The sequence below is a fragment of the Anomaloglossus baeobatrachus genome, chromosome 10, assembly GCF_048569485.1.
Source record: "Anomaloglossus baeobatrachus isolate aAnoBae1 chromosome 10, aAnoBae1.hap1, whole genome shotgun sequence".
In the NCBI taxonomy this organism is placed as follows: Eukaryota; Metazoa; Chordata; class Amphibia; order Anura; family Aromobatidae; genus Anomaloglossus; species Anomaloglossus baeobatrachus.
This window is the reverse complement of record NC_134362.1, coordinates 126,131,242-126,156,721: the sequence shown is the minus strand read 5'-3', so window position 1 is coordinate 126,156,721 and position 25,480 is coordinate 126,131,242. Positions and strand designations below refer to the sequence as shown.

The 25,480-nt window shown below is 49.9% G+C and overlaps 1 protein-coding gene across 2 annotated transcripts in view; it reads right to left on the bottom strand.

The window, feature by feature from the left end:
• The window catches only part of EDC4 (enhancer of mRNA decapping 4), a 948,906-nt gene extending 934,306 nt beyond the window's left edge, over positions 1 to 14,600 (bottom strand). For both annotated transcript variants that reach the window (XM_075325634.1, XM_075325635.1), the window contains exon 1: positions 14,448 to 14,600. In XM_075325634.1, coding sequence (XP_075181749.1) covers positions 14,448 to 14,523 — 76 coding nt within the window. In that variant the 5' untranslated portion in view covers positions 14,524 to 14,600. The remainder of the gene's footprint in view (positions 1 to 14,447) is intronic.
• Positions 14,601 to 25,480: the final 10,880 nt, after the last annotated feature.

The following is a 25,480-nucleotide window of genomic DNA, read 5'->3' as shown; positions in this document are numbered from 1 at the left end:
GTGCCCCACTTGCGGCAGATTGACTGAAACACTGCCGGATGCAGGGACCACTCGCCACTGTCCACGGTTTGACGGCTGAGATAATCTGCTTCCCAGTTTTCCACGCCTGGGATGTGGACTGCGGATATGGTGGACTTGGAGTCCTCCGCCCATTGAAGGATGCGTTGAACCTCCAACATTGCCAGGCGGCTGCGTGTCCCGCCTTGGTGATTGATGTAGGCAACCTCTGTCGCGTTGTCTGACTGGACTCGGATGTGCTTGCCCGCCAAAAGGTGGTGAAAGGCTAGGAGAGCTAGAAGCACAGCTCTGGTTTCCAGCACATTGATCGAGAGGGCTGATTCGGACGGAGTCCAAGTGCCCTGTGCTCGGTGGTGGAGACATACCGCTCCCCAGCCGGATATACTGGCATCCGTGGTGAGGATCACCCAGGACGGGGCCAGGAAGGAGCGTCCCTGAGACAGAGAGAGGGGCCGAAGCCACCACTGAAGGGAGCCCCTGGTCTGTGGCGACAGAGCCACTAGCCTGTGCAAGGAGGAAGTCCGCTTGTCCCAACAGCGGAGAATGTCCAGCTGCAGAGGACGCAGATGGAACTGGGCAAAGGGAACAGCCTCCATTGACGCCACCATCTGACCCAGCACCTGCATTAGGTGCCTGATGGAATGACGGCGGGGCCTCAACAGAGAGCGCACCGCCAGATGGAGGGACTGCTGTTTGACTAAGGGCAGCTTCACAAGTGCCGGCAGAGTCTCGAACTGCATCCCTAGGTACGTGAGTCTCTGGGTCGGAGTCAGAGTGGATTTGGGCAGATTGACAAGCCACCCGAATTGGGCTAGAGTGGCGAGAGTGAGCGAGACACTCCGCTGACAGTCTGCGCTGGATGAAGCCTTGACTAGAAGGTCGTCCAGGTAAGGAATCACTGCCAACCCCTGGAGGTGCAGAACCGCAACCACTGCTGCCATGACCTTGGTGAATACTCGAGGGGCCGTGGTAACCCGAAGGGGAGAGCCACGAATTGGAAATGTTCCTCTCCGATTGCAAAACGTAGCCAACGCTGGTGTGAAACTGAAATTGGCACATGCAGATAGGCATCTCTGATGACGATGGATGCCAGGAAATCTCCTTGGGTCATTGAGGCAATGACTGATCGCAGAGACTCCATGCGAAAATGCCGCAACTGAACATGCTTGTTGAGAAGCTTGAGATCCAGGATGGGCCGGAAGGAACCGTCCTTTTTGGGGATAAGGAAGAGATTTGAGTAGAAACCTCTGAACCGTTCCCGGGCGGGAACCGGTACAATTACTCCATTGGCCTGCAAGAATGCCACGGCCTGAGAGAAGGCGGCGGCCTTGGAGCAGGGGGGAGTTGACAGAAAAAAATCTGTTTGGCGGGCTGGAAGAGAATTCTATCCTGTAGCCGTGGGAGATGATATCCCGCACCCACTGATCGGATTAGTGTTGAAACCACACGTCGCCAAAGTGGGAGAGCCTGCCACCGACTAAGGACGTTGCTGGCGCGGCCAGATAGTCAAGAGGAGGCTGCCTTAGTGGCAGCAGCTCCTGCGGTCTTCTATGGACGCGCCTTTGTGCGCCAGTTGGGTTTTTGGTCCTTGGCTGAGTTAGTGGACGAGGCCGAGGGCTTAGAGGATGACCAGTTGGAGGAACGAAAGGAACGAAACCTCGACTGGTATCTACCCTGGGCAGGTTTCCTGGTTTTAGTTTGTGGCATGGAAGTACTCTTCCCGCCAGTAGCTTCCTTAATAATTTCATCCAGTTGTTCACCGAATAGCCTGGATCCAGCAAAAGGGAGCCCAGCAAGGTACTTCTTTGAAGAAGCATCTGCCTTCCACTCTCGAAGCCACAAGATCCTGCGGATAGCGAGGGAATTACCCGAAGCCACCGCAGTGCGGTGAGAAGCCTCCAGCATGGCAGACATGGCATAGGATGAAAAAGCTGAAGCTTGGGAAGTTAAGGCAACCATTTCGGGCATAGATTCCCTGGTGAGGGAATGCATCTCCTCTAGAGAAGCAGAGATGGCTTTGAGAGCCCACACTGCTGCAAAAGATGGGCAGAACGAGGCCCCTGCCGCCTCATATACAGATTTGGCCAGAAGGTCAACCTGGCGGTCAGTGGAATCCTTAAGAGAGGTGCCATCAGCCACTGATACAACGGTCCGGGCTGAGAGTCTAGACACCGCAGGGTCTACCTTTGGTGAATGAGCCCACTCCTTGACCACATCAGGTGGAAAGGGAAAACGGTCATCAGAACCACGCTTTGGGAAGAGTTTGTCACGACAGGCCCTAGGCTTGGTCACAGTGGCCTGAAAACTGGAGTGGTTAAAGAACACACTCCTTGTCCTCTTAGGCAAGGTAAACTGGTGCTTTTCTGCCAGAGAGGGTTGCTCCTCTGATACTGGCGGATTGAGGTCCAGTACAGAATTAATGGACGCAATCAAATCACTAACATCTGAGTCACTTTCGGACAGATCAATGGGGCACATGGAGGTAGCCTCCGAGCCCCCAGTAAAGGCATCCTCCTCGTCCTGCGAGTCAGCTCTTGAATCAGAGCCGCGGGACGAGGAAGGAGATGGGACCCTGCGTCTTTTAGGAGGACGGGGTCTGGGACCAGATGAAGAATCCTCTGTGAGCTCCGCTGAGAGAGTCCTAGCAGCAGAGGCGCCCTGAGAAGGGGGTGATGCATGTTCAGCAAAGTCCGGGACAGCTGTCCCATGGAGTCGGCAAAAGACTGGGAGATTGACCTAGAGAAGGATTCTACCCAAGCCGGGGGTTCAGCCACCGGAGCCGGAGCAGCCAGAGAGACCACTGTGGGTGCGATTCCAGGCTGAGGCATTGTCAGGTTTGAGCAGGCATCACAATGTGGATATGTGCTCGGTTCATGCAGCACGAGCTTACATGCAGTGCATATTGAGTACAGCCTTGCAGCCTTGCTCCTCGTGTGAGACATGCTGCTGAAGTGGGGGCTCTGAGCCAGAATGACCCCCAGAAAGTATATAAGAAGGTCCACAACCAGAGGTTGTGGCTTACCAGACCGTTTGTGTGCCCTCCAGATCCCACAGCCCGGACCCCCAAGCAGCTTAGCAGGGATGCTGCAGCCAGCGCTGATCCAGAGAAAAACGCTGAGAAAATGGCGCTGGAGCGAGGAGAGGGGGCGGGACCTGCTCTGAGAGCGGGATCTGGAGGGCCAAGGAGACTTACAGGGGAGGGGACATGTACTCAGAGAGGAGTGTCCCTCCCCTGTGCCGAACGGCCGCTGGGCGGAGCCGCACTGTCCCTCTGCATGATTGACATGCGAGGGCAGTGAAATCGAATGTAGGCCTCCGGCGAAGCCGGGGCCTAAATTTAAGCGATGCGGCCGGCGCGCAGGCACCATCGGCATGGTTCTCCGGCGACAACCAAAGAACCGGCCGGAAAATGTCAGAAGTTACACAGCACACTCTCCCACCATAATAAAGTACCGGGACCCCCCGAATATAAACGTCTCAGGTACTTAGCTTGCTGAGACGCAGGGTTCCAAGTCCCTGGGGATGAGTGCTCCGTCCAGCAGGATCCTGAAGGGCTGCGGATGGAGACCGGTCTCCTCCAAAGCAAGGAGAACCGTGCTGGCTCCCATTTCAGGCCAGAGCCCGAGGGATGGTGAAGGAGCGCGGCATGTAAGGCTCCAGCCTTGGAATCAACCTTAACAACACCGCCGACACAGTGGGGTGAGAAGGGACATGCCGGGAGTCCAGGCTTGGACCTGCTTTTCTTCAAAAACTTTCCAAAAATGAAAAATCAGATGAGAATGCATGTGTGGATGTATGCCTCCTGAACACAAAGCAATGAACTGGCTAGATCTGGTTATCCAGGGGGTGTATATGCTCAGAGGGAGGAGCTACACTTTTTAATGTAGTACTTTGTGTGTCCTCCGGAGGCAGAAGCTATACACACAATGTCTGGGTCTCCCAAAGGAACGATAAAGAAATTGTAAAATTGAAGTGTGACAGTGTACAAAACAGACATAGATGGGGAGGATTAAACTGGCTGAGTATCCAATACTGTTATTTTTTACAAATGGACAGAGGGAGCCCACATTGGCTTTTCCCCTTACTATTACAAAATAACAGATTATGGAACAATAAAGTATGGTCTACAGGGACGTATACATATATGTGAGTGTAAGCTACCTGGTGTTTTATGTCGAATTGTCACCAATTAGTGGGTTAGCTCATAAAGCACATTAAGTCCCCGTCTTACACACTCGCCGACACTGAGGTCCTGTGCAAGCGCACTTTGATCTGCCCTGCTCAGGGCAGATCAAAGTATTGTAGTGCGCCTGCGCAGGACCTCAGTGCCGGAGAGGACGTGTCATGCACACAGGATTCAGAAGATGGAGGAGCAAGATGGCCGAGAGAGGAGGCGCCGGCCCCGGAGAACAGCGCCGCCCACCGGGCCTACCAGCACTGCAGAGAGGCGAGTATTAGGCTGGAAACACATCTATGCGAGTGAAATCGGTCCGACTGGGCTGAAAAAAAAAACTCGGCTGATTTTAGTTCACGTTAGGTCCGAGTGCAACGCAAGTGCGATGCTTTTTCTGAATAAATTAATGATTTTACTAGCATGTGTAATGCGTATTTTTTACTATGTCATCTGCCATTCAGCTCTGCTACATGGCCGCTGACAGCAGACACAGACAGCCATGTAGCAGCTGAATGGCAGATGACAGCAGACACAGACAGAGCCGCACGATCAGAATGAACTCGGGTGACCTTCACCCGACTTCATAGTCAAGCTGCGGCTCTGTCTGTGTCGCGTCCTGATTAGCGGTCACCAGTGAAGGACTCACCGGTGACCGCTAATTCCCTGAGTGACTGAAGTTAGCAGCCCTCTCTCATACTCACAGATCCCCGGCGCACGGCATTCACACTGCTGCGGCGGCTTTTAACTATTTTGAAAAAGCCGGCCGCTTATTAAACAATCTCATATTCCCTGCTTTCCTTGCCCACAGGCGCCTATGATTGGTTGCAGTGAGACACGCCCCCACGCTAAGTGACAGGTGTCTCACTGCACCCAATCACAGCAGCCGGTGGGCGGGTCTATACTGTGCAGTGAAAAATAAAAAAAACGGCGTGCGCCCCCCCCCCCCCTTCCCCAATTTTAATACCAGCCAGATAAAGCCATACGGCTTAAGGCTGGTATTCTCAGGATGCGGAGCTCCACGTTATGGGGAGCCCCCCAGCCTAACAATATCAGTCAGCAGACGCCCAGAATTGCCGCATACATTATATGCGACAGTTCTGGGACTCTACCCGACTCTTCCCGATTTGCCCTGGTGCGTTGGCAAATCGGGGTAATGAGTTAATGGCAGCCCATAGCTGCCACTAAATCCTAGATTAGTCATGTCAGGCGTCTCCCCGAGAAACCTTCCATGATTAATCTGTAAATTACAGTAAACACGTAAACACACACACGAAAAAATCATTTATTAGAAATAAAAAACACAAATTCCCTCATTACCAATTTAATAGGCCCCAAAAAGCCCTCCATGTCCGGCATAATCCACGGACCTCCAGCGTCGCTTCCAGCATGAAGGTGACAGGAGCTGCAGCAGACACCGCCGCTCCTGTCACCTCCACGCAGCAACTGAGGTGAGGAGCGCGATCAGCTGAGCTGCCACTGAGGTTACCCGGTGGCCGCGATTAACCTCAGTGACACCTCAGCTGATCGCGCTACTCATCTCAGTTGTTGCCAACACACCAGGGCAAATCGGGAAGAGCCGGGTAGAGTCCCAGAACTGTCGCATATAATGTATGCGGCAATTCTGGGCGGCTGCTAACTGATATTGTTAGGTCGGGGGGCTCCCCATAACGTGGAGCTCCCCATCCTGAGAATACCAGCCTTCAGCCGTATGGCTTTATCTGGCTGGTATTAAAATTGGGGGGCGGGAACCGCACGCCGGTTTTTTTAATTTAATTATTTATTTCACTGCACAGTATAGACCCGCCCACCGGCTGCTGTGATTGGGTGCAGTGAGACACCTGTCACTCAGCGTGGGGGCGTGTCTCACTGCAACCAATCACAGGCGCCTGTGGGCGGGGAAAGCAGGGAATACGAGATTTTTGACAAAGCCGGCCGCTCATTAAACATAGTAAAAGCCGCCGCAGCAGTGTGAATGCCGTGCAGCGCCACGCATCAGGGAACGGTGAGTATGAGAGAGGAGGGGAAAATGACCGACAGACTGTGAGAGGGACAGAGATAGTGACGGACCGACAGAGAATAGAGACCGAGAGGGAGAGACCGACTGACAGAGAATAGTGATTGACAGACATTGTGAGACATCGCTCGTCTCCAGTGTTTTAGGAAACATGCGAGAAATGTATTTAGAAAATCGGATGCCAGTAGGATGGTGTGAGTGCCGTCCCGTGACATCTGATTATTTACACGCTCTCATAGACTTGCATTGGAGAAACTTGCAGTAGAAACTCGCAAAACAGCAGCATGCTGCGATTTTTCTCTCAGTCCGATTTGGACTGAGGGAAAAAAAAAAAAAAAAAAAAAAAAAAAAAAACCACGCAAATGCGAGCTGAATCATTTACTAACATGTGTCCGATTCCAATGCGAGTTTCTCGCATTGCTCTACTGTGAGAAACTCGCAAGTGAGAAGCAGCCCTTATGAAGTGTTTTCTATGTTCTGACAGCGGCCTGGAGAACAGCTGATCTTACCGATTAGTTGCATCAGACGTCTGCTATGATATGGTCTGCAGCAGCTAATCGGGGTAAGATCAGCTGTTCTCCAGTCTTGTTGTGACCGCGCGCGCTCCCGCGGTCACAACAGATCTGAAGAAGCGAGGGCACATGTGCCGCCCTCTAATGTACAATAATACTGTGGGCTTCAGACACATGGCGCCGGAGATGAGCACTATGCGCAGGCGCTAACTCCGACGCCGTGTAACAGAAGATTAGAAATTTACATACAGCCAGAGGGAGGGAGGAAAAGGTGACGGGGGGGGGGGGGGGGGGGGGCAGAATCCACGTGCATAACCCGCCTGGAGATTAGCAGCGAGGTGCACACGTCAATCAAAAACATGATGACTTTTCAAACTTTATAAACTTGGATTTCACAGCCTACACATCCGAGCTGCCCACTAATGGTATGTACACACTGTGCCTGATAGTGCCAGTACTGGCTGCACCTTATATAGGAAAATCCTGATGTTTGGTTCCCTTTGAGGACTTCATTTACAGTTATGGTTATGATTTTGGGCACAAAAAGATGCATCATAAACGTTAACATTGGGATATATCTATCTATACCACACAGTTTTATTCTTTAGGTTGGTACGATTACTGCGATACCACATATATACATGTTTGGGGTTTTTTGCTGTCTTTACACATAAAAACTATTTTATAGGAGAGAGAAAAGAAAAAAAAAAAAAACATTTTGCATGCTTTAGCTTTATTTATTTTTTGGATGACTGAGCTGTACGGTCATTGTGTCTTGTTTTTTGCAGGAGAATATTATTGTTTCAATGGCACCATTTTTATTTAGATAATTATATTTTGAGCGGGTTTTATTCCACTTTTTTGTCAGCTCTATGATGAAGAGTTTATGCTAGGTTTTTCCTTTTTTTACGATGTTCACTGAAGGGGTTAACTAGTGTGACAATTTTATAAATCAGGTGTTATGGACGCTGGGAGCGCAGGTGTACCCCCGCAATTGCTAGAACGTACTGGTACACTTTTGGTTGTAAAGGGGTTAAAGGAACCTGTCATCAGGTTTTTCCCTTATAACCTGCAGCCACCAGTGTGAAATATATATATATATACAATATATATATATATACACAGTGCTGGCCAAAAGTATTGGCACCCCTGCAATTCTGTCAGATAATACTCAGGTTCTTCTTGAAAATTATTGCAATCACAAATTCTTTGGTATTATTATCTTCATTTATTTTGCTTGCAATGAAAGAAAGAAAGAAAAAAAAGACCACAAAAGAGAGAATGAAACAAAAATCAAATCATTGATCATTTCACACAAAACTCCAAAAATGGGCCAGACAAAAGTATTGGCACCCTTAGCCTAATACTTGATTGCACAACCTTTAGCCAAAATAACTGCGAACAACCGCTTCCGGTAACCATCAATGAGTTTCTAACAATGCTCTGCTGGAATTTTAGACCATTCTTCTTTGGCAAACTGCTCCAGGTCCCTGAGATTTGAAGGGTGCCTTCTCCAAACTGCCATTTTGAGATCTCTCCACAGGTGTTCTATGGGATTCAGATCTGGACTCATTGCTGGCCACTTTAGTAGTCTCCAGTGCTCTCTCTCAAACCATTTTCTAGTGCTTTTTGAAGTGTGTTTTGGGTCATTGTCCTGCTGGAAGACCCATGACCTCTGAGGGAGACACAGCTTTCTCACACTGGGCCCTACATTATGCTGCAAAATTTGTTGGTAGTCTTCAGACTTCATAATGCCATGCACACGGTCAAGCAGTCCAGTGCCAGAGGCAGCAAAGCAACCATAAAACATCAGGGAACCTCCGTCATGTTTGACTGTAGAGACAATGTTCTTTTCTTTTAATGCCTCTTTTTTTCCTGTAAACTCTATGTTGATGGCTTTTCCCAAAAAGCTCTACTTTTGTCTCATCTGACCAGAGAACATTCTTCCAAAACGTTTTAGGCTCTCAGGTAAGTTTTGGCAAACTCTAGCCTGGCTTTTTTTTATGTCTCAAGGTAAGATGTGGGTTCTTCCTGGGTATCCTACGATACAGTCCCTTTTTATTCAGACGTTGACAGATAGTACAGGTTGACACTGTTGTACCCTCGGACTGCAGGGCAGCTTGAACTTGTTTGGATGTTAGTTGAGATTCTTTATCCACCATCCGCACAATCTTGCATTGAAATCTCTCATCAATTTTTCTTTTCCTTCCACATCTAGGGAGGTTAGCCACAGTGCCATGGGTTTTAAACTTCTTGATGACACTGCGCACCGTAGACACAGGAACTTTCAGGTCTTTGGAGATGGACTTGTAGCCTTGAGATTGCTCATGCTCCTCGCAATTTGGATTCTCAAGTCCTCAGACAGTTCTTTGGTCTTCTTTATTTTCTCCATGCTCAATGTGGTAAGCACAAGGACACAGGACAGAGGTTGAGTCAACTTTAATCCATGTCAACTGGCTGCAAGTGTGATTTAGTTATTGCCAACACCTGTTAGGTGCCACAGGTAAGTTACAGGTGCTGTTAATTACACAAATTAGAGAAGCATCACATGATTTTTCAAACAGTGCCAATACTTTTGTCCACCCCCTTTTTTTATGTTTGGTGTGGAATTATATCCAATTTGGCTTTTTGACATTTTTTTTTTCATTGAAGACAAATTAAATGAAGATAATACCAAAAAAATGTGAGATTGCAATCATTTTCAGGAAGAAACTGAGTATTCTCTGACAGAATTGCAGTGGTGCCAATACTTTTGTCCAGCACTGTATATACAGTGCCTACAAGTAGTATTCAACCCCCTGCAGATTTAGCAGGTTTACACATTCGGAATTAACTTGGCATTGTGACATTTGGACTGTAGATCAGCCTGGAAGTGTGAAATGAACTGCAGCAAAAAAAGAATGTTCTCTCTTTTTTTTTTTTTTTTTTTTTTTAAATTGTGAAAACTTTATTCAGAGGGTCATTTATTATTCAACCCCTCAAACCACAAGAATTCTGTTTGGTTCCCCTAAAGTATTAGGAAGTATTTCAGGCACAAAGAACAATGAGCTTCACATGTTTGGATTAATTATCTTTTTCCAGCCTTTTCTGACTAATTAAGACCCTCCCCAAACTTGTGAACAGCACTCATACTTGGTCAACATGGGAAAGACAAAGGAGCATTCCAAGGCCATCAGAGACAAGATCGTGGAGGGTCACAAGGCTGGCAAGGGGTACAAAACCCTTTCCAAGGAGTTGGGCCTACCTGTCTCCACTGTTGGGAGCATCATCCGAAAGTGGAAGGCTTATGGAACTACTGTTAGCCTTCCACGGCCTGGACAGCCTTTGAAAGTTTCCACCCGTGCCGAGGCCAGGCTTGTCCGAAGAGTCAAGGCTAACCCAAGGACAACAAGGAAGGAGCTCCGGGAAGATCTCATGGCAGTAGGGACATTGGTTTCAGTCAATACCATAAGTAACGTACTCCACCGCAATGGTCTCCGTTCCAGACGAGCCCGTAAGGTACCTTTACTTTCAAAGCGTCATGTCAAGGCTCGTCTACAGTTTGCTCATGATCACTTGGAGGACTCTGAGACAGACTGGTTCAAGGTTCTCTGGTCTGATCAGACCAAGATCGATATCTTTGGTGCCAACCACACACGTGACGTTTGGAGACTGGATGGCACTGCATACAACCCCAAGAATACCATCCCTACAGTCAAGCATGGTGGTGGCAGCATCATGCTGTGGGGCTGTTTCTCAGCCAAGGGGCCTGGCCATCTGGTCCGCATCCATGGGAAGATGGATAGCACGGCCTACCTGGAGATTTTGGTCAAGAACCTCCGCTCCTCCATCAAGGATCTAAAGATGGGTCGTCATTTCATCTTCCAACAAGACAACGACCCAAAGCGCACAGCCAAGAAAACCAAGGCCTGGTTCAAGAGGGGAAAAAAAATCAAGGTGTTGTAGTGGCCTAGTCAGTCTCCTGACCTTAACCCAATTGAAAACTTGTGGAAGGAGCTCAAGATTAAAGTCCACATGAGACACCCAAAGAACCTAGATAACTTGGAGAAGATCTGCATGGAGGAGTGGACCAAGATAACTCCAGAGACCTGTGCCGGCCTGATCAGGTCTTCTAAAAGACGATTATTAGCTGTAATTGCAAACAAGGGTTATTCCACAAAATATTAAACCTAGGGGTTGAATAATAATTGACCCACACTTTTATGTTGAAAATTTATTAAAATTTAACTGAGCAACATAACTTGTTGGTTTGTAAGATTTATGCATCTGTTAATAAATCCTGCTCTTGTTTGAAGTTTGCAGGCTCTAACTTATTTGCATCTTATTAAACCTGCTAAATCTGCAGGGGGTTGAATACTACTTGTAGGCACTGTATATAATGAACGTGGAGAGGTCCAGCAGGAATGGAGACTTCAGGTAGTAGTTAAAATCCAAAATTTATTGCAAGTGGATTAAAACATTTTCCAGAGTTCAACAACAAGGTACAGCCATCACACTTAACAGACTGCGCGTTTCGGCGGTGACAATATGCCGCCTTCTTCTCGGTTTTAAGCTTGAGACCGTGAAGAAGGCGGCATATTGTCACCGCCGAAACGCGTAGTATATATATATATATATATATATATATATATATATATATATATATATATATATATATATATATATATATATATATATACATACATATACATATATACATACACACACATACATACATACATACATACACACACACACACACACAATTCTAGAATCCTGTATAAGTGCCCAGGCAGCTCTATAGAACGATCCGATGACCGCCGCCACTATTATTAAGATGATATAGTAAAAATCATCTTTATAATAGTGGCGGTCATCGGATCCAATGGAATTTGCTGATCTCAGGTTTGGCACCGCCACCACCTTGTGAAGGAGTCGCCTTCCTTCCCAGCCCTGTGTGGATAACGTGTTCTACGTCATCCACACAGAGGATGCCAATGTGCTCATCTCTCTGCCTTGCTGTATTTTATAGTGTGAATGAGGTCTTTGACCTTTTTTAGAGGTCTTTTTATGTTCTACAGAGTGGCCTGGGCTCTTGTATACAGCATTCTGGAATGCTGTATACGAGAGCTTACTGGTTTTGTATGCAGCTCATAAGGGGGGGGGGGGGAAGCCTAGTGACAGGTTCCCTTTAAATACACCAGTTACTCATTCACATTGTTACAAATCGACTGTCCGCCCACAAACTATTTGAGCTAGACTGGAGTGGCCCAAATAAGATGTGGGGTATCACTATCTGTGTCTGCATGTTCATATCAGTGGCCTTAGGCCCTGTGCGCACTTACCGGTTTTTCCCGTGGATTTCCTGCAGTTTTGCTGCAGAAAATGTTCATAACATCTCTGCAGTGATTCACCAGCAAAACCGATGGAAAAAAAAGTTCTGCGCGCACTATGCGGAATTTGCCAGCTGCATGTTTTGCTGCGGGATTCCTGCAGCAAAAACAATTGCATGTCACTTTTCTGCACGTCGCTGCGGATTTCACTCCATTGACTGCCATGTAATCGTGAAATCCCGCAGGGAATAACGCAAATAATTTTAGTGCTGATGTGCACATTTAGTGCTGGCTTTTTGTTTTTCTTCATTGAATTGGTCGGTGGTTGACCTCCACCTTGCTATGCACCCCAATTTGGGATGTATTCCATCTGTCTGGATTTTGGCGGTTGGTGACTGTTCACATTAAGTCATCAGGCCTCGTCCACAGGCTATTTACTTCATGCAGCATTTGCTTGGACCTGTCCCGCCCACAGCCATGACTCAGTCATGGGTACGGGATTGAAATAGACCAGGTGAGTGCTGCTAAGAGCAGTTCTACTATTTATATGTGAGGCCGTATGGCACATTTTATAAAAATATTTTAGTGTAGGACTGCCTCAAATGAGATTTGCCGTGACGTGGCGAGGCAGCTCAAGAAATTGCAATTTTTTGCCAAAAATCTCAAAATTTTTATAATAAGTACAGTTTGGAATGTTAGTGCTGAAGTGCATATTTAGTGCTGGCTTTTTGTTTTTCTTCAGGGAATAACGCAGGCAGCAAATTCTGTGCGGTTCATTGCGTTTTCCTGCGTTATTCCCTCCGGTATTTCGCGGTTTACCTGCGGTAATGTACATCGCTGCCTGCGGTTTGCAGGGAAGTGATGTCATTATGACAGGAAGAGGAAGTGGAGCAGAGAGTAAACACACACACAGATCACAGACAGAACAAAGACATAGAATACACATAGAAAGCAAACGGAAATATAGAAAAAACACGTGGGCTCCGCCCTATTTTTACTTTACAGCCGAGGTAAGCACACAGCGGCAGCCCGGTATTCTCAGGCTGGGGAGGGCGAGGGGCAGGGTTAATGTCCCCCGCCTCCCTCCCCCCTCCTGCAGCCGAGAATATCAGCCGCAGCTGCCCCGGGAGTGTCCCCGGCTCTTCTTGTTGCCTTGATGCGGTGGCAATCAAGGTAAAGTAAGGAGTTAATGGAGGCACATCGCCGCCACTAAGTCCAGGCTTGATCATGGCAGCGTCTATGAGACAACTGACATGATCAACCCGTAAGTAAAGTGAATAAACACCGAAAAATCCTTTATTTTAAATAAAACACAAAAAAGCTCCTGGTTCACCATTTTATTAACCCTCCCCAAAACACAAAGCTCCGGCGTAATCCTCGGCCTGCGATGCTGGCATCCAGACGCGACTGACACTGCTGAATGCAGCCTCGCAATGAGCCTGCAGAGGTAACCACAGGGCCTTTCTCACGGCCGGTAATGTGAACACACTGCCGACCGTGAGAAATGCAGCGTGTGCTCACAGGGACTCTATCCATCTATCATATCTCAGAAAGAATTTTTTTTTTTTTCTTCAATGTGCTTTATTGCATTGAATGCAATAAAGCACATGCACCAACCCACACGCGGCAAAACCGCAAACAATACCGCGGTAAAACTGCAGAAAACCGCATGCGGTTCTCGGGTGCGGTTTGCCACGGTTTTTTACCGCGGGTGCAGAAATCTTTCAATGCCTGCGGACTTTTCTTAAGAAAATTCCATTTTTCAGTGCGCACAAAGCCTTAAGTTATTTAACCCTTTCAATAACATTTCAGAGATGAATGTGAAGAACACTTTGTGCCAGTTTTATAACTTTCGTAGTTGTCTTTAAGTAGATTCACATGAGAGCCCCTCACTGCATTGTATTGCTGTAATTAAACATGTGAATATGAAATATATATATATATATATATATATATATATATACATACATATACATACATATACACACAAAAGGAAAAAAGAAAACAAAACAACTTCAACATCTAAAAGTGGCCTTGATCTTATTTTATTCGCACTGTTCCTCACAGAATGTATTTACATTAGTAAATACAGTAGTATTTAGTAAATACAATAAAATGTAGTAAATGTAAGTATTGTACTTATTAAGTACGATACACTGTAACATTGAATAATAATAGACACCAGAGTACTGGGACACAGTGGGAGCAGCACAGATTACACATTCGGGGACAAGTCCATTTGGAGCAGTAAGAAATGTCACCTGGAATTAACATTTAAAGACTACAACGTCTCTATTCCTAGAGCTGTAACCAGGAGCTCTGACAACACGCACTTGGCATTCTCGCCAAACTCGCGCAGTAAGTTCCTGACGGGCTCTGCCCTGCTCTCCGCCCGGCAGTGCAGCCACATTCCTCACCTCCAGGCCGATCCAGCTTAAGAATATCCCTCAGGTGCTGAGTTGCATCCACATCAATATTAGCAGCCGAAGCCATGGTTTATATAGCGTTCTCCCGCCGCGAGCAGATCCAGCAAGTAATGCCGTCTCCCAGTTCAATGCACTTCCTGTCTGTGCTTGTTTTTCTGCTTCCCCCCCGGAAACAAGAAGGTGGCTCAATGGTTCCTTAGACTTTCATTCCTCTTGGCAGGACTTGTGAAAGTCACGTAATGGCCGCACAGTGCAATGGCTGTGTGATAACTCGCTCTGGCCGAGGGGGTCGGAGGGTGACGGACCGCGCCGTGGCCTAGGGGTCAGTAAGGGGACTTTCACACTTGCATTCAGCACAGTCCGTCACTATGGAGAATAGCGCAGTCCGTTAACACACTGCGCTATTCTCCATAGACTTGTATGGACGACGCACTGTAACGAAAGTGTCAGCGTTGCATCCGCTGGACGACGCAGCGTCTTATTTTGACGCTGCGTCGGGCGGAATGAACGCAGCATGTAAATTTTTTTGAGCGGCGGAAACCTTTATTTTTCACTGCGCATGCTCATTTTTTTTTTATTTATTTTTTTTTAAAATCACAGAAACTTTATTTTGTTTCTTGGTGGCCGAACGTTCATCTAAGCGCTCAACTAAACACCGCCGGCATGTGAGAGTGTTCAGCTGAGCGCCGCCGGCATGTGAGATCGCTAAGCTGAGTGCCCGGCAGCCGGCTATTGAGAATGCTCAGCTGAGCGCCCCCGGCCGCCGGCATGTGAGAGCTCTCAGCTGAGCGTCCCCGGCCGCCGGCATGTGAGAGCTCTCAGCTGAGCGCCCCCGGCCGCCGGCATGTGAGAGCTCTCAGCTGAGCACCTCCGGCCGCCGGCATTTGAGAGCTCTCAGCTGAGCGCCCCCGGCCGCCGGCATGTGAGAGCTCTCAGCTGATCGTTCACAATAGTCTGCTGCCGGTAAAACTGTGAAGAAGAAAAAAAAAATACCGTTGTTTTGTACGATCTGTTGCATCCGTTGTGCCATTATATGCAACGCATCCGTTGCATCCGTCACACAACGCAATGCAACAGATACCGTTCAACGCAAGTGTGAAAGTAGCCTAACTTGGAGCAGCTGAGAAAAGGGATGTGTGTCACGTGGTTAGGGGATGAGGATTTTGGGATTCGATAAGATGATTATGCTGCGTATTTTTGCAGTTCCAGCAAAGTGGATGAGATTTCTAGAATTCTGCCCACTGCGCTTATTTTTTACTCCTAATCAGACCTGCAGTGCATGGTTTAAATCCACCCACATGGCAATTTCTCCTTTCAGGTACGCTGAGTTTTCTGTGCATATTTTCCCCATAGACTTGCATTAGATGGGGAAAGTCCACAGGTAAAAATCACAAATGCGTTTTTTGAGTGTGTATCCGCTACGGAAGTGCATTTTAATCCACACATAAGTATATAATAATGTTTTGTCAAAGCCAAATACCAGAAGATATCAGAAAGAAAGCAGCTGGTTCGGCTTCATTGCATTCCCCATGCAGACCTCTGGCGACACCCAGGAAGAGGAGCACAGCCTGGTTTGGCGTCAGTGCATCCTGGAACATCGTGGGGCCGGAGATCAGAGAAGGTACACGGAATGCTGTGGTCATGGTAATAGAGCACATCACCGTTGTAGCCAATAACTATATGTGCCACCCCCACGTCAGCAGCAGCCGGGCTGCTCGGATCCGGATCTGCAGTGGCTCGAGGGGTCTCCAGACCCGGGTGTCACGCGGACACTCAAATAAAAGGGGCGTATTTGTACGGGGATTGCTGTGGATACTTCGTGACGCCACCCACGGTGTGTGGTAAGATGTAGTACCACCGCTGTCGTTGGAGAGCACCCGGGGGTGATGGGATGGCAGCTGGATGTCCCGAGGCTCAGTGTCCAGGACACGAGGAATGATGTAGGCCGGAGGTGGAGCGACTGGCCAGACTGGGGAATGTTGGTGTACTCACTGTTGAATAATTGCACACAAGTCTGCTGGTAAACCAAGGAGTCATTGGCCGGCTGCCGCGTTCGGGTGTACTCGGGTCCCACACCTGGCTGGTGTACCGATGTCCCTTCCTCCGGCACTCTAACGTTCTCAATTCTGGACAACCCCGTATGTAACGGGGAAGTCCACTCCCGGTATGTTCTGGTTGGGAGACGTGCCCACGAAAGCTGACCCTTGGGATCTCAGAGGGTGTTTGCGGATACCCTATCCCCCGCGGTGGACTGCCGTTTCGCTCTATCTGGCTAACACTTCTGGAACAACGTCTGGAACCTTGCTCCCGGCCTGGTAAATTAGAGAAGGGGCTTGCAACCGTCTTCTAACTAGGGTCCAGGTAGCCTGTGCACGATTTCCGGACCGGATTTCCACTGCCGGTACCGGCGGGCTCCAACCTTGTCCCGGTCCACATTGGAATTCCCGCGACTGGACTCCCGTCACCTTTGGACACGGTCCACTGCTTGCCACCTAGCCAGTAGACTAGGGCCACTGTTACGGGGGGCTGTCTGATAATAAAACCTAAAGGAATGTCAGACAGTCAGGGTCCACCGTGCAAAGACTCTGCTGCAGACTATGGCAGAGGATAAGGGGTATACAAGTGTGCCACTGTAAAAAATAATAGCACAAGTGCAGAGTACAATACCTCTGTTAAACTCACAGAGGAATATAATTAGAAAATAAAGCAATTCCTCCCTTACTTGGACGGTGTGTGGAATGGTCTCTGTTAAAAATCACAGAGACAAAAGCAGTGAGTGGGAAATGGCACCTACCTAGGTCCGTTCCTCTAGTGGTGCCAGGAGACGGACAGCAGCGTAAGCCGCACAAAGCTCCTACCTGCGTTCGCTCCACTAGTGTGCGAGGACACGAACCACTAGATATGCACCTGCCTAGGTCCGCTCTTCAAGTGGTGCAAAAGAGACGGACAGCAGCGTAAGCCGCACAAAGCTCCTACCTGCGTTCGCTCCACTAGTGTGCGAGGACACGAACCACTAGATATGGCACCTTCCTAGGTCCGCTCTTCTAGTGGTGCAAAAGAGATGGACAGCAGCATAAGCCGCACAAAGCTCCTACCTCTGTTCGCTCCCCTAGTGTGCGAGGATATGAACAACTGCCAGACGCAGTATAAGGAACGTTACCCTAGCGGCAACGTCCACCTACGAGTAGAATCACAAGGCCCAGCCGGACCATGTGCCTCAGGCACCTGCCTATGTCCGCTCCACTAAGAGGTAAGGATACGGACTGCAGCCGAAGCTGTAAGGTATAAGAACGCTACCTTGCCGGTAGCGCTCACCTAACATAGACAGAGAGATGCCTAGAGGGACGTGCACAGGGCGTCTACCCTCATGCATGAACCAAGAGGACTGAGCGCCAGGCGGCGTGCGTCAGGGTCTTATATAGACTCTGTGCCTCATCCAAGATGGAGGACACCAGAGCCAATCTGCTGCCAGAATGACAGCAATGACGTCACGCTGGCCTATCACCGAGCAAAGCGTCACAAGCACATGACCAGCGACCAATCGGCATAGAAGGTGTCAGAGACATGTGACCACGTGTCACAAGCACATGACCAGTGGCCAATCAGCTTAGAAGGTGTCAGAGACATGTGACCTCGTGTCAGCGATGATGTCACCCGCACATGTGCAATGGCTCCAAAATAGGACTTAGTCTCCAGCGCTTGCACATGTGCAGTAGCAAGAAATCCGGACATAGTCTCCAGAGCCACAGCAACCGTAACAGCCACTACCCTGGCTACCCTTCACTAGGCTCAGCCTCGACCTCCACTCTCTACTCAACTCCACTCTTGAACTTCAAACTTCAACTCCCAACTTGAACTCTACTTGTTCCCGCCCCCGGATCCTCAAGACCCCTAGGTGGGCGCTCCCAATCCGCCTGGTTCTGCCCACTGGTGTGTGCTTCCTACCCTGAGGGGGGTGGCTAGGATTTTGTGGCAGATGGTACCTAGTGTGGGAGGGTGTTATGTCGGGTGAATTGTTCTTCTGTGACCACCTGGCGGCAGGGCTGTATTTTGCCTTCGTGCTGCCCTAGGCACTTTAAGTGGTCGCGCCCCTTAGTGACAACGTAAAACTGAGTTTTCGCACACGACATCTGTTTAAGGCAGATCTACTCTGTAAAACACTTTAAAAAGTATCAATGAGAAACGAAGGGCACTAACCCCCCCCCATGGGGATCACCACAGGCACATCAAAACATAGCATGGGTATAAAATATTCCCACCACACCGTCCCCACTTATATACTGTGACTGTCACACTGCCCCTAATAAACTACACACTGCCCTCCCTTATAAATTATACCCACCACACCTTCCTCAATTATGAAATATGATCTGCACATTGACCTCGCATCATGCTGCCCCCTCCTCAGTGTCCCATGCATGCTGATCCCTCCTCACAATGTCCCATGCATGCTGCCCCCTCCTCACAATGTCCCATGCATGCTGCCCCCTCCTCACAATGTCCCATGCATACTGCCCCCTCCTCACAATGTCCCATGCATGCTGCCCCCTCCTCACAATGTCCCATGCATGCTGCCCCCTCCTCACAATGTCCCATGCATGCTGCCCCCTCCTCACAGTGTCCCATGCATGCTGCCCCCTCACAGTGTCCCATGCATGCTGCCCCCTCCTCACAGTGTCCCATGCATGCTGCCCCCTCCTCAGTGTCCCATGCATGCTGCCCCCTCCTCACAGTGTCCCATGCATGCTGCCCCCTCCTCACAGTGTCCCATGCATGCTGCCCCCTCCTCACAGTGTCCCATGCATGCTGCCCTCTCCTCACAGTGTCCCATGCATGCTGCCCCCTCCTCACAGTGTCCCATGCATGCTGCCCCCTCCTGACAGTGTCCCATGCATGCTGCCCCCTCCTCACAATGTCCCATGCATGCTGCCCCCTCACAATGTCCCATGCATGCTGCCCCCTCCTCACAATGTCCCATGCATGCTGCCCCTTCCTCACAGTGTCCCAATGCATGCTGCCCCCTCCTCACAGTGTCCCATGCATGCTGCCCCCTCCTGACAGTGTCCCATGCATGCTGTCCCCTCCTCAGTGTCCCATGCATGCTGCCCCCTCCTGACAGTGTCCCATGCATGCTGCCCCCTCCTGACAGTGTCCCATGCATGCTGCCCCCTTCTCACAATGTCCCATGCATGCTGCCCACTCCTCACAATGTCCCATGCATGCTGCCCCTCTCCATGAGCTCCTAATGCTGCCTTCCTCTTTTCCATAATGACATCTCCATGCTGCCCCACTCATCATACTAAGACCACCACACTAGCGCTTATGCTGAGACACACACACACCCACACTACCCCACTCTTGATATTGACTCTCCTACATTGTTCCACTCCATACTGAGCCCACACATGCTGCCCCTTCTCCATAATGAGCTCCCAATGCTGCCCCCCCTCCTATTCTGAGTCCTTACACTCCCCCCCCATCGATATTGTCATTGCTCTATCCCTCAACCCTTGTCCTCTGTCTCTAGCATTGGCCCCTCTCTTCCATTCCCCCAGCAGCAGCCTCTCTCCCCCCGCCTCCAGCAGCAGCCTCTCCCCCAGCATCAGCCTCTCTCCCCCCAGCATCAGCCTCTCTCCCCCCAGCATCAGCCTCTCTCCCCCCAGCCTCCCTCAGCATCAGCCTCCCTGCTCCCAACTTACCCCAGCATCAGCCTCTCTCCTCCCATCCTCCCCCAGCATGAGACTCCTCCAGCATCAGCCTCTCTCCTCCCAGCCTCCCCCGCATGAGCCTCCTCCAGCATCAGCCTCTCTCCTCCCAGCCTCCCCCAGCATCATCCTCCCTGCTCCCAGCTTCCCTCCAGCATCAGCCTCCCTCCTCCCAGCCTCCCCCAGCATCAGCCTCCCTCCTCCCAGCCTCCCCCAACATCAGCCTCCCTCCTACCAGCCTCCCCCAGCATCAGCCTCCCTCCTCCCAGCCCCCCTCCTCCAAGCCTCCCCCAGCATCAGCCTCCCAGAGCATCAGCCTCCCTCTTCCCCCTCCCAGCCTCCCCCAGCATCAGCCTCTCTCCGCCCAGCCTCCCCCAGCATCAGCCTCCCTGCTCCCAGCTTCCCCGAGTATCAGCCTCCCTCCTCCCAGCTTCCCCCAGTATCAGCCTCCCTCCTCCCAGCCTCCCCCAGCATCAGCCTCCCTCCTCCCAGCCTCAGCCTCCCTGCTCCCAGCCTCCCTCCTCCCAGGCTCCCCCAGCATCAGCCTCCCCCCTCCCAGGCTCCCCCAGCATCAGCCTCCCTCCTCCCAGCCTCCCCCAGCATCAGCCTCCCTCAGCATCAGCCTCCCTCCTCCAAGCCTCACCCTCCCAGCTTCCCCCAGCATCAGCTTCCCTCCTCCCAGCCTCCCTCAGCATCAGCCTCCCTCCTCCAAGCCTCATCTTCCCCCTCCCAGCATCAGCCTCTCTCTTCCCAGCCTCCCCCAGCATCAGCCTCCCCCAGCCTCCCTACTCCCAGCCTCCCCCAGCCTCCGCCTCCCTCCTCCCAGCCTCCCCCAGCATCAGCCTCCCTCCTCCCAGGCTCCCCCAGCATCAGCCTCCCTCCTCCCAGCCTCCCTCAGCATCAGCCTCCCTCAGCATCAGCCTCCCCCAGCATCAGCCTCCCTCCTCCCAGCATCAGCCTCCCTCCTCCTAGCCTCCCCCAGCATCAGCCTCCCTCCTCCCAGCATCAGCATCCCTCCTCCCTCAGCCTCCCTCCAAGTCTCCCTCAGCATCAGCTTCCCTCCTCCAAGCCTCACCCTCCCCCTCCCAGCCTCCCCCAGCATCAGCCTCCCTCAGCATCAGCCTCCCTCAGCATCAGCCTCCCCCAGCATCAGCCTCCATGCTCCCACCCTCCCTCAGCATCAGCCTCCCTCCTCCCAGCCTCCCCAGCATCAGCCTCCCTCCTCCCAGCATCAGCCTCCCTCCTCCAAGCCTCACCCTCCCAGCTTCCCCCAGCACCTCCCAGCCTCCCTCAGCATCAGCCTCCCTCCTCCAAGCCTCACCTTCCCCCTCCCAGCCTCCCCCAGTATCAGCCTCTCTCCTCCCAGCCTCCCCCAGCATCAGCCTCCCCCAGCCTCCCTCCTCCAAGCCTCCCCCAGCCTCAGCCTCCCTCCTCCCAACCTCCCTCAGCATCAGCCTCCCTCCTCCCAACCTCCCTCAGTATCAGCCTCCCTCCTCCCAACCTCCCCCAGCATCAGCCTCCCTCCTCCCAACCTCCCCCAGCATCAGCCTCCCTCCTCCCAGCCTCCCCCAGCATCAGCCTCCCTCCTCCTAGCCTCCCCCAGCATTAGCCTCCCTCCTCCCAGCATCAGCCTCCCTCCTCCCTCAGCCTCCCTCCTCCAAGTCTCCCTCAGCATCAGCTTCCCTCCTCCAACCCTCCCCCTCCCAGCCTCCCCCAGCATCAGCCTCCCTCAGCATCAGCCTCCCTCAGCATCAGCCTCTCTCCTCCCAGCCTCCCCCAGCATCTGCCTCTCTCCTCCCAGCCTCAGCCTCTCAGCCTCTCTCTCCCCCCAGCCTCAGCCTCTCTCTCTCCCCAGCCTCCCCCCAGCCTCAGCCTCTCTCTCCCCAGCCTCCCCCCCAGCCTCAGCCTCTCTCTCTCCCCAGCCTCCCCCCCAGCCCCAGCCTCTCTCTCTCCCCCCAGCCTCCCTCTCCCCCCAGCATCAGCCTCTCTCTCTCCCCAGCCTCCCCCCCAGCCCCAGCCTCTCTCTCTCCCCCCAGCCTCCCTCTCCCCCCAGCATCAGCCTCTCTCCTCTCAGCCTCTCTCTCCCCCCAGCCTCCCCCCCAGCTTCAGCCTCTCTCTTCTCCCAGCCTCAGCCTCCCTCCCCCCAGCCTCTCTCTCCCCCCAGCCTCCCCCCCAGCTTCAGCCTCTTTCTCCTCCCAGCCTCAGCCTCTCTCCCCCCAGCCTCCCCCCCAGCCTCAGCCTCTCTCCCCCCAGCCTCAGCCTCTCTCTCCCCCCAGCCTCAGCGTCCTTCCCCCCAGCCTCCCTCTCCCCCAGCCTCAGCCTCTCTCCCCCCAGCCTCAGACTCTCTTCACAGCCTCCCCCCAGCCTAAGCCTCTCTCTCTTCCCAGCCTCCGCCTCTTTCTCTTCCCAGCCTCTCTCTCTTCCCAGCCTCCCCCAGCCTCAGCCTCTCTTCCCCTAGCCTCCCCTTGCATGATTATAGTGGACAAAAAGAGGCATCGCCACGATCATCAACTAACCTGTAAGGAGCCCATACATTCTAGGCTCTGCCTCTGCCTTACCTGCTCCTGTGCCCGCCGCCCTGCTCTGGCTGGCTCCAGCTTCAGACGCGTCCTCCTCCGCGGCGTGTGTCGTCTGCAGCATTGGACGCTGCAGCAGGGGCAGTCAGCTGATTGTCGCGCCCGCGCGCCTCTGACCCCGGAAGTTAAGACGATGGAACTTCCGGGTTTAATCAGCTCACTATGCCTGGCGCCTCTCCTCCCTCTCAACCCCCCCCCCCCGAACACAGCCGAGTGTAACGGAGGGAGGGACGGGGGGCGGGGATTGTAAAAAAAAAAAATTTTTTTTTTTTGCTGCCAGAAAGTGCCGCCCCCCGCAACGTGCCGCCCTAGGCACGGGACCACGGGTGCCTAGTGGCAAATACGGCCCTGCCTGGCGGCACAGGGCGTCACATATACACGACACAAGTCGCTGAGATCAGTAAGTGCTACAGTTGTGATGTGCGCTGTCCACGTGAACTCACCACTAGAAATGAGAGAAGATGCTGTTTGTGCCAAATACCGACTTTACAAAAAAAAAGAAAAAAATCTAACAATGATTAAGCGTTGTCACAATGTGAATCAAACTTGAATTTTTATGTAAAAAAAACGCGTTTCGAAAGTGTACCACTCTTTTCATCACGTTCTCATAAAATGGTAAAACAAACCACATACCGTATTTTTCGCTTTATAAGACGCACTTTTGTTCCCCCAAATTTTGGGGGAAAGTAGGGGGTGCATCTTATAATCCAAATATACGGGTATATATATATATATATATATATATATATATATATATATATATATATATATATGAGTCCAACAATGTAGACCAGCTCACTCCTGTGAATCATGGTCCAAGCAATTCAGAACAGCATTATCGCAGGAAAATAGCGCAGATAGGACTACGCGTTTCAGCGGTAAAGTCCGCCTTGTTCACGGTCCAGAATCTGATCTGCTTTCCAAACATAGAACCTTATATACATCTCACTCCCATCAGGGTAAATACAAACATGTGTGAGAGATTTAAAAACATAAGCTAGAAAAGCAAATCAAACATGTAAGCTATCCGCATATTAATCAATATACAGCATGCATAAGAGTTATAAGGAAAGGATTCAACATTTTGGAGAAAAATACAATCAGAAAATCCAATAACCTGACCATAAAATTATTTTTAAAGTGATGCAAAAAGCCTAACACAGTAGTAATAGCCAGCAACATATAATGCAACAATGTATCAATAGTGCATAATGATATCCATACGATTGTTAAAGCCCTGTGGCATGCGGGTCCCCAGCTCAAATATCCACCTACTCTCTCTTGCAAGCACTTTTTTATGAAAATCTCCCCCTCTCAATGTTTTTTTTACATGCTCTATGCCCATAAAAGAAAAAACGCGTAAATCCCCATTGTGTTTTTTTGAAAAATGTCAGGATACTACTGATGCACCAACCATTGGCAAATTGCTAGAATCTGAAAGATGTTTGCGAATTCTGGTTTTAAGGGGGTTCATCGTGCAGCCTACATATTGCATGCGGCATATATTGCAATTAATTAAATAAACTACATTCTCCGTATTACAGTTTATAAAAGAACGAACATTAAACTGTTTTTCATTGGAAATAGATGTAAATATTTTAGACTTATTAGCAAAACCGCAGCACTTACAAATATTAGCACCGCATTTAAAAAATCCTATTGTTTTTAACCAGTTGCTAGGGGAGATTTTGTCTGGATGTTTGAACATGCTAGGTGATAACAATGTAGCTAAGGTTGGGGCTCTTTTTGCCACAAAGGCAATATCATTATTTTCCACAATGTTTTTCAAAATATCATTCTGAGATAATAACGGAAGATATTATCTGATAATTTTGACAATAGAATTAAACTGAGGACTATAGTTGGTGCTGAAAACTACCCCAGATTTTTTGGAGTCAAACTGTCTTTTTTTCTTAGTAGAATCCAACAGCTTAATCCTATCAATGCCTGCTATTTTTTTCTTGGCTCTCTCCAAAGACCAATTGGGATACCCCCTTTTTTTTAAATTGTTACAAGTTATTTCAATTTCTTCCTCCAATCTATCACTAGATGTGGTATTCTTTTTTAGTCTAATAAGCTCCCCCACCGGAATATTAAGAATGACATGTTTGGGATGACTAGAGGAAGCCATTAAAATACTATTGCATGCAGTAGGTTTTTTATAGGGAGATATCAAGACCTTGTTGCTATCCAAATCTGCGGTCAATTTTAGGTCCAAGAAGTTTGTTGATACCTCATGACTACTACTCGTAAATTTTAGATTGAAATCATTCAAATCCAAATAAGAAAAAAAACTTTTCGCAGACGAGAGACTACCCCTCCAGACAAATATCAGATCATCAATAAATCTACCCAGCCAAACAATATTATCCTTGTATGGGTTATCAATGTTAAAAATATAATTTTCCTCCCACACGGACATAACCAGGTTAGCTAGGGAAGGTGAAAACTTAGCGCCCATGCTCACGCCTTGTGTCTGGAGGAAGTATCTCTCATCAAACGAAAAATAATTGTGACCCAAAAGAAACTGAATTGATGAGACATCTGCATCACTTTAAAAATAATTTTATGGTCAGGTTATTGGATTTTCTGATTGTATTTTTCTACAAAATGTTGAATCCTTTCCTTATAACTCTTATGCATGCTGTATATTGATTAATATGCGGATAGCTTACATGTTTGATTTGCTTTTCTAGCTTATGTTTTTAAATCTCTCACACATGTTTGTAATTACCCTGATGGG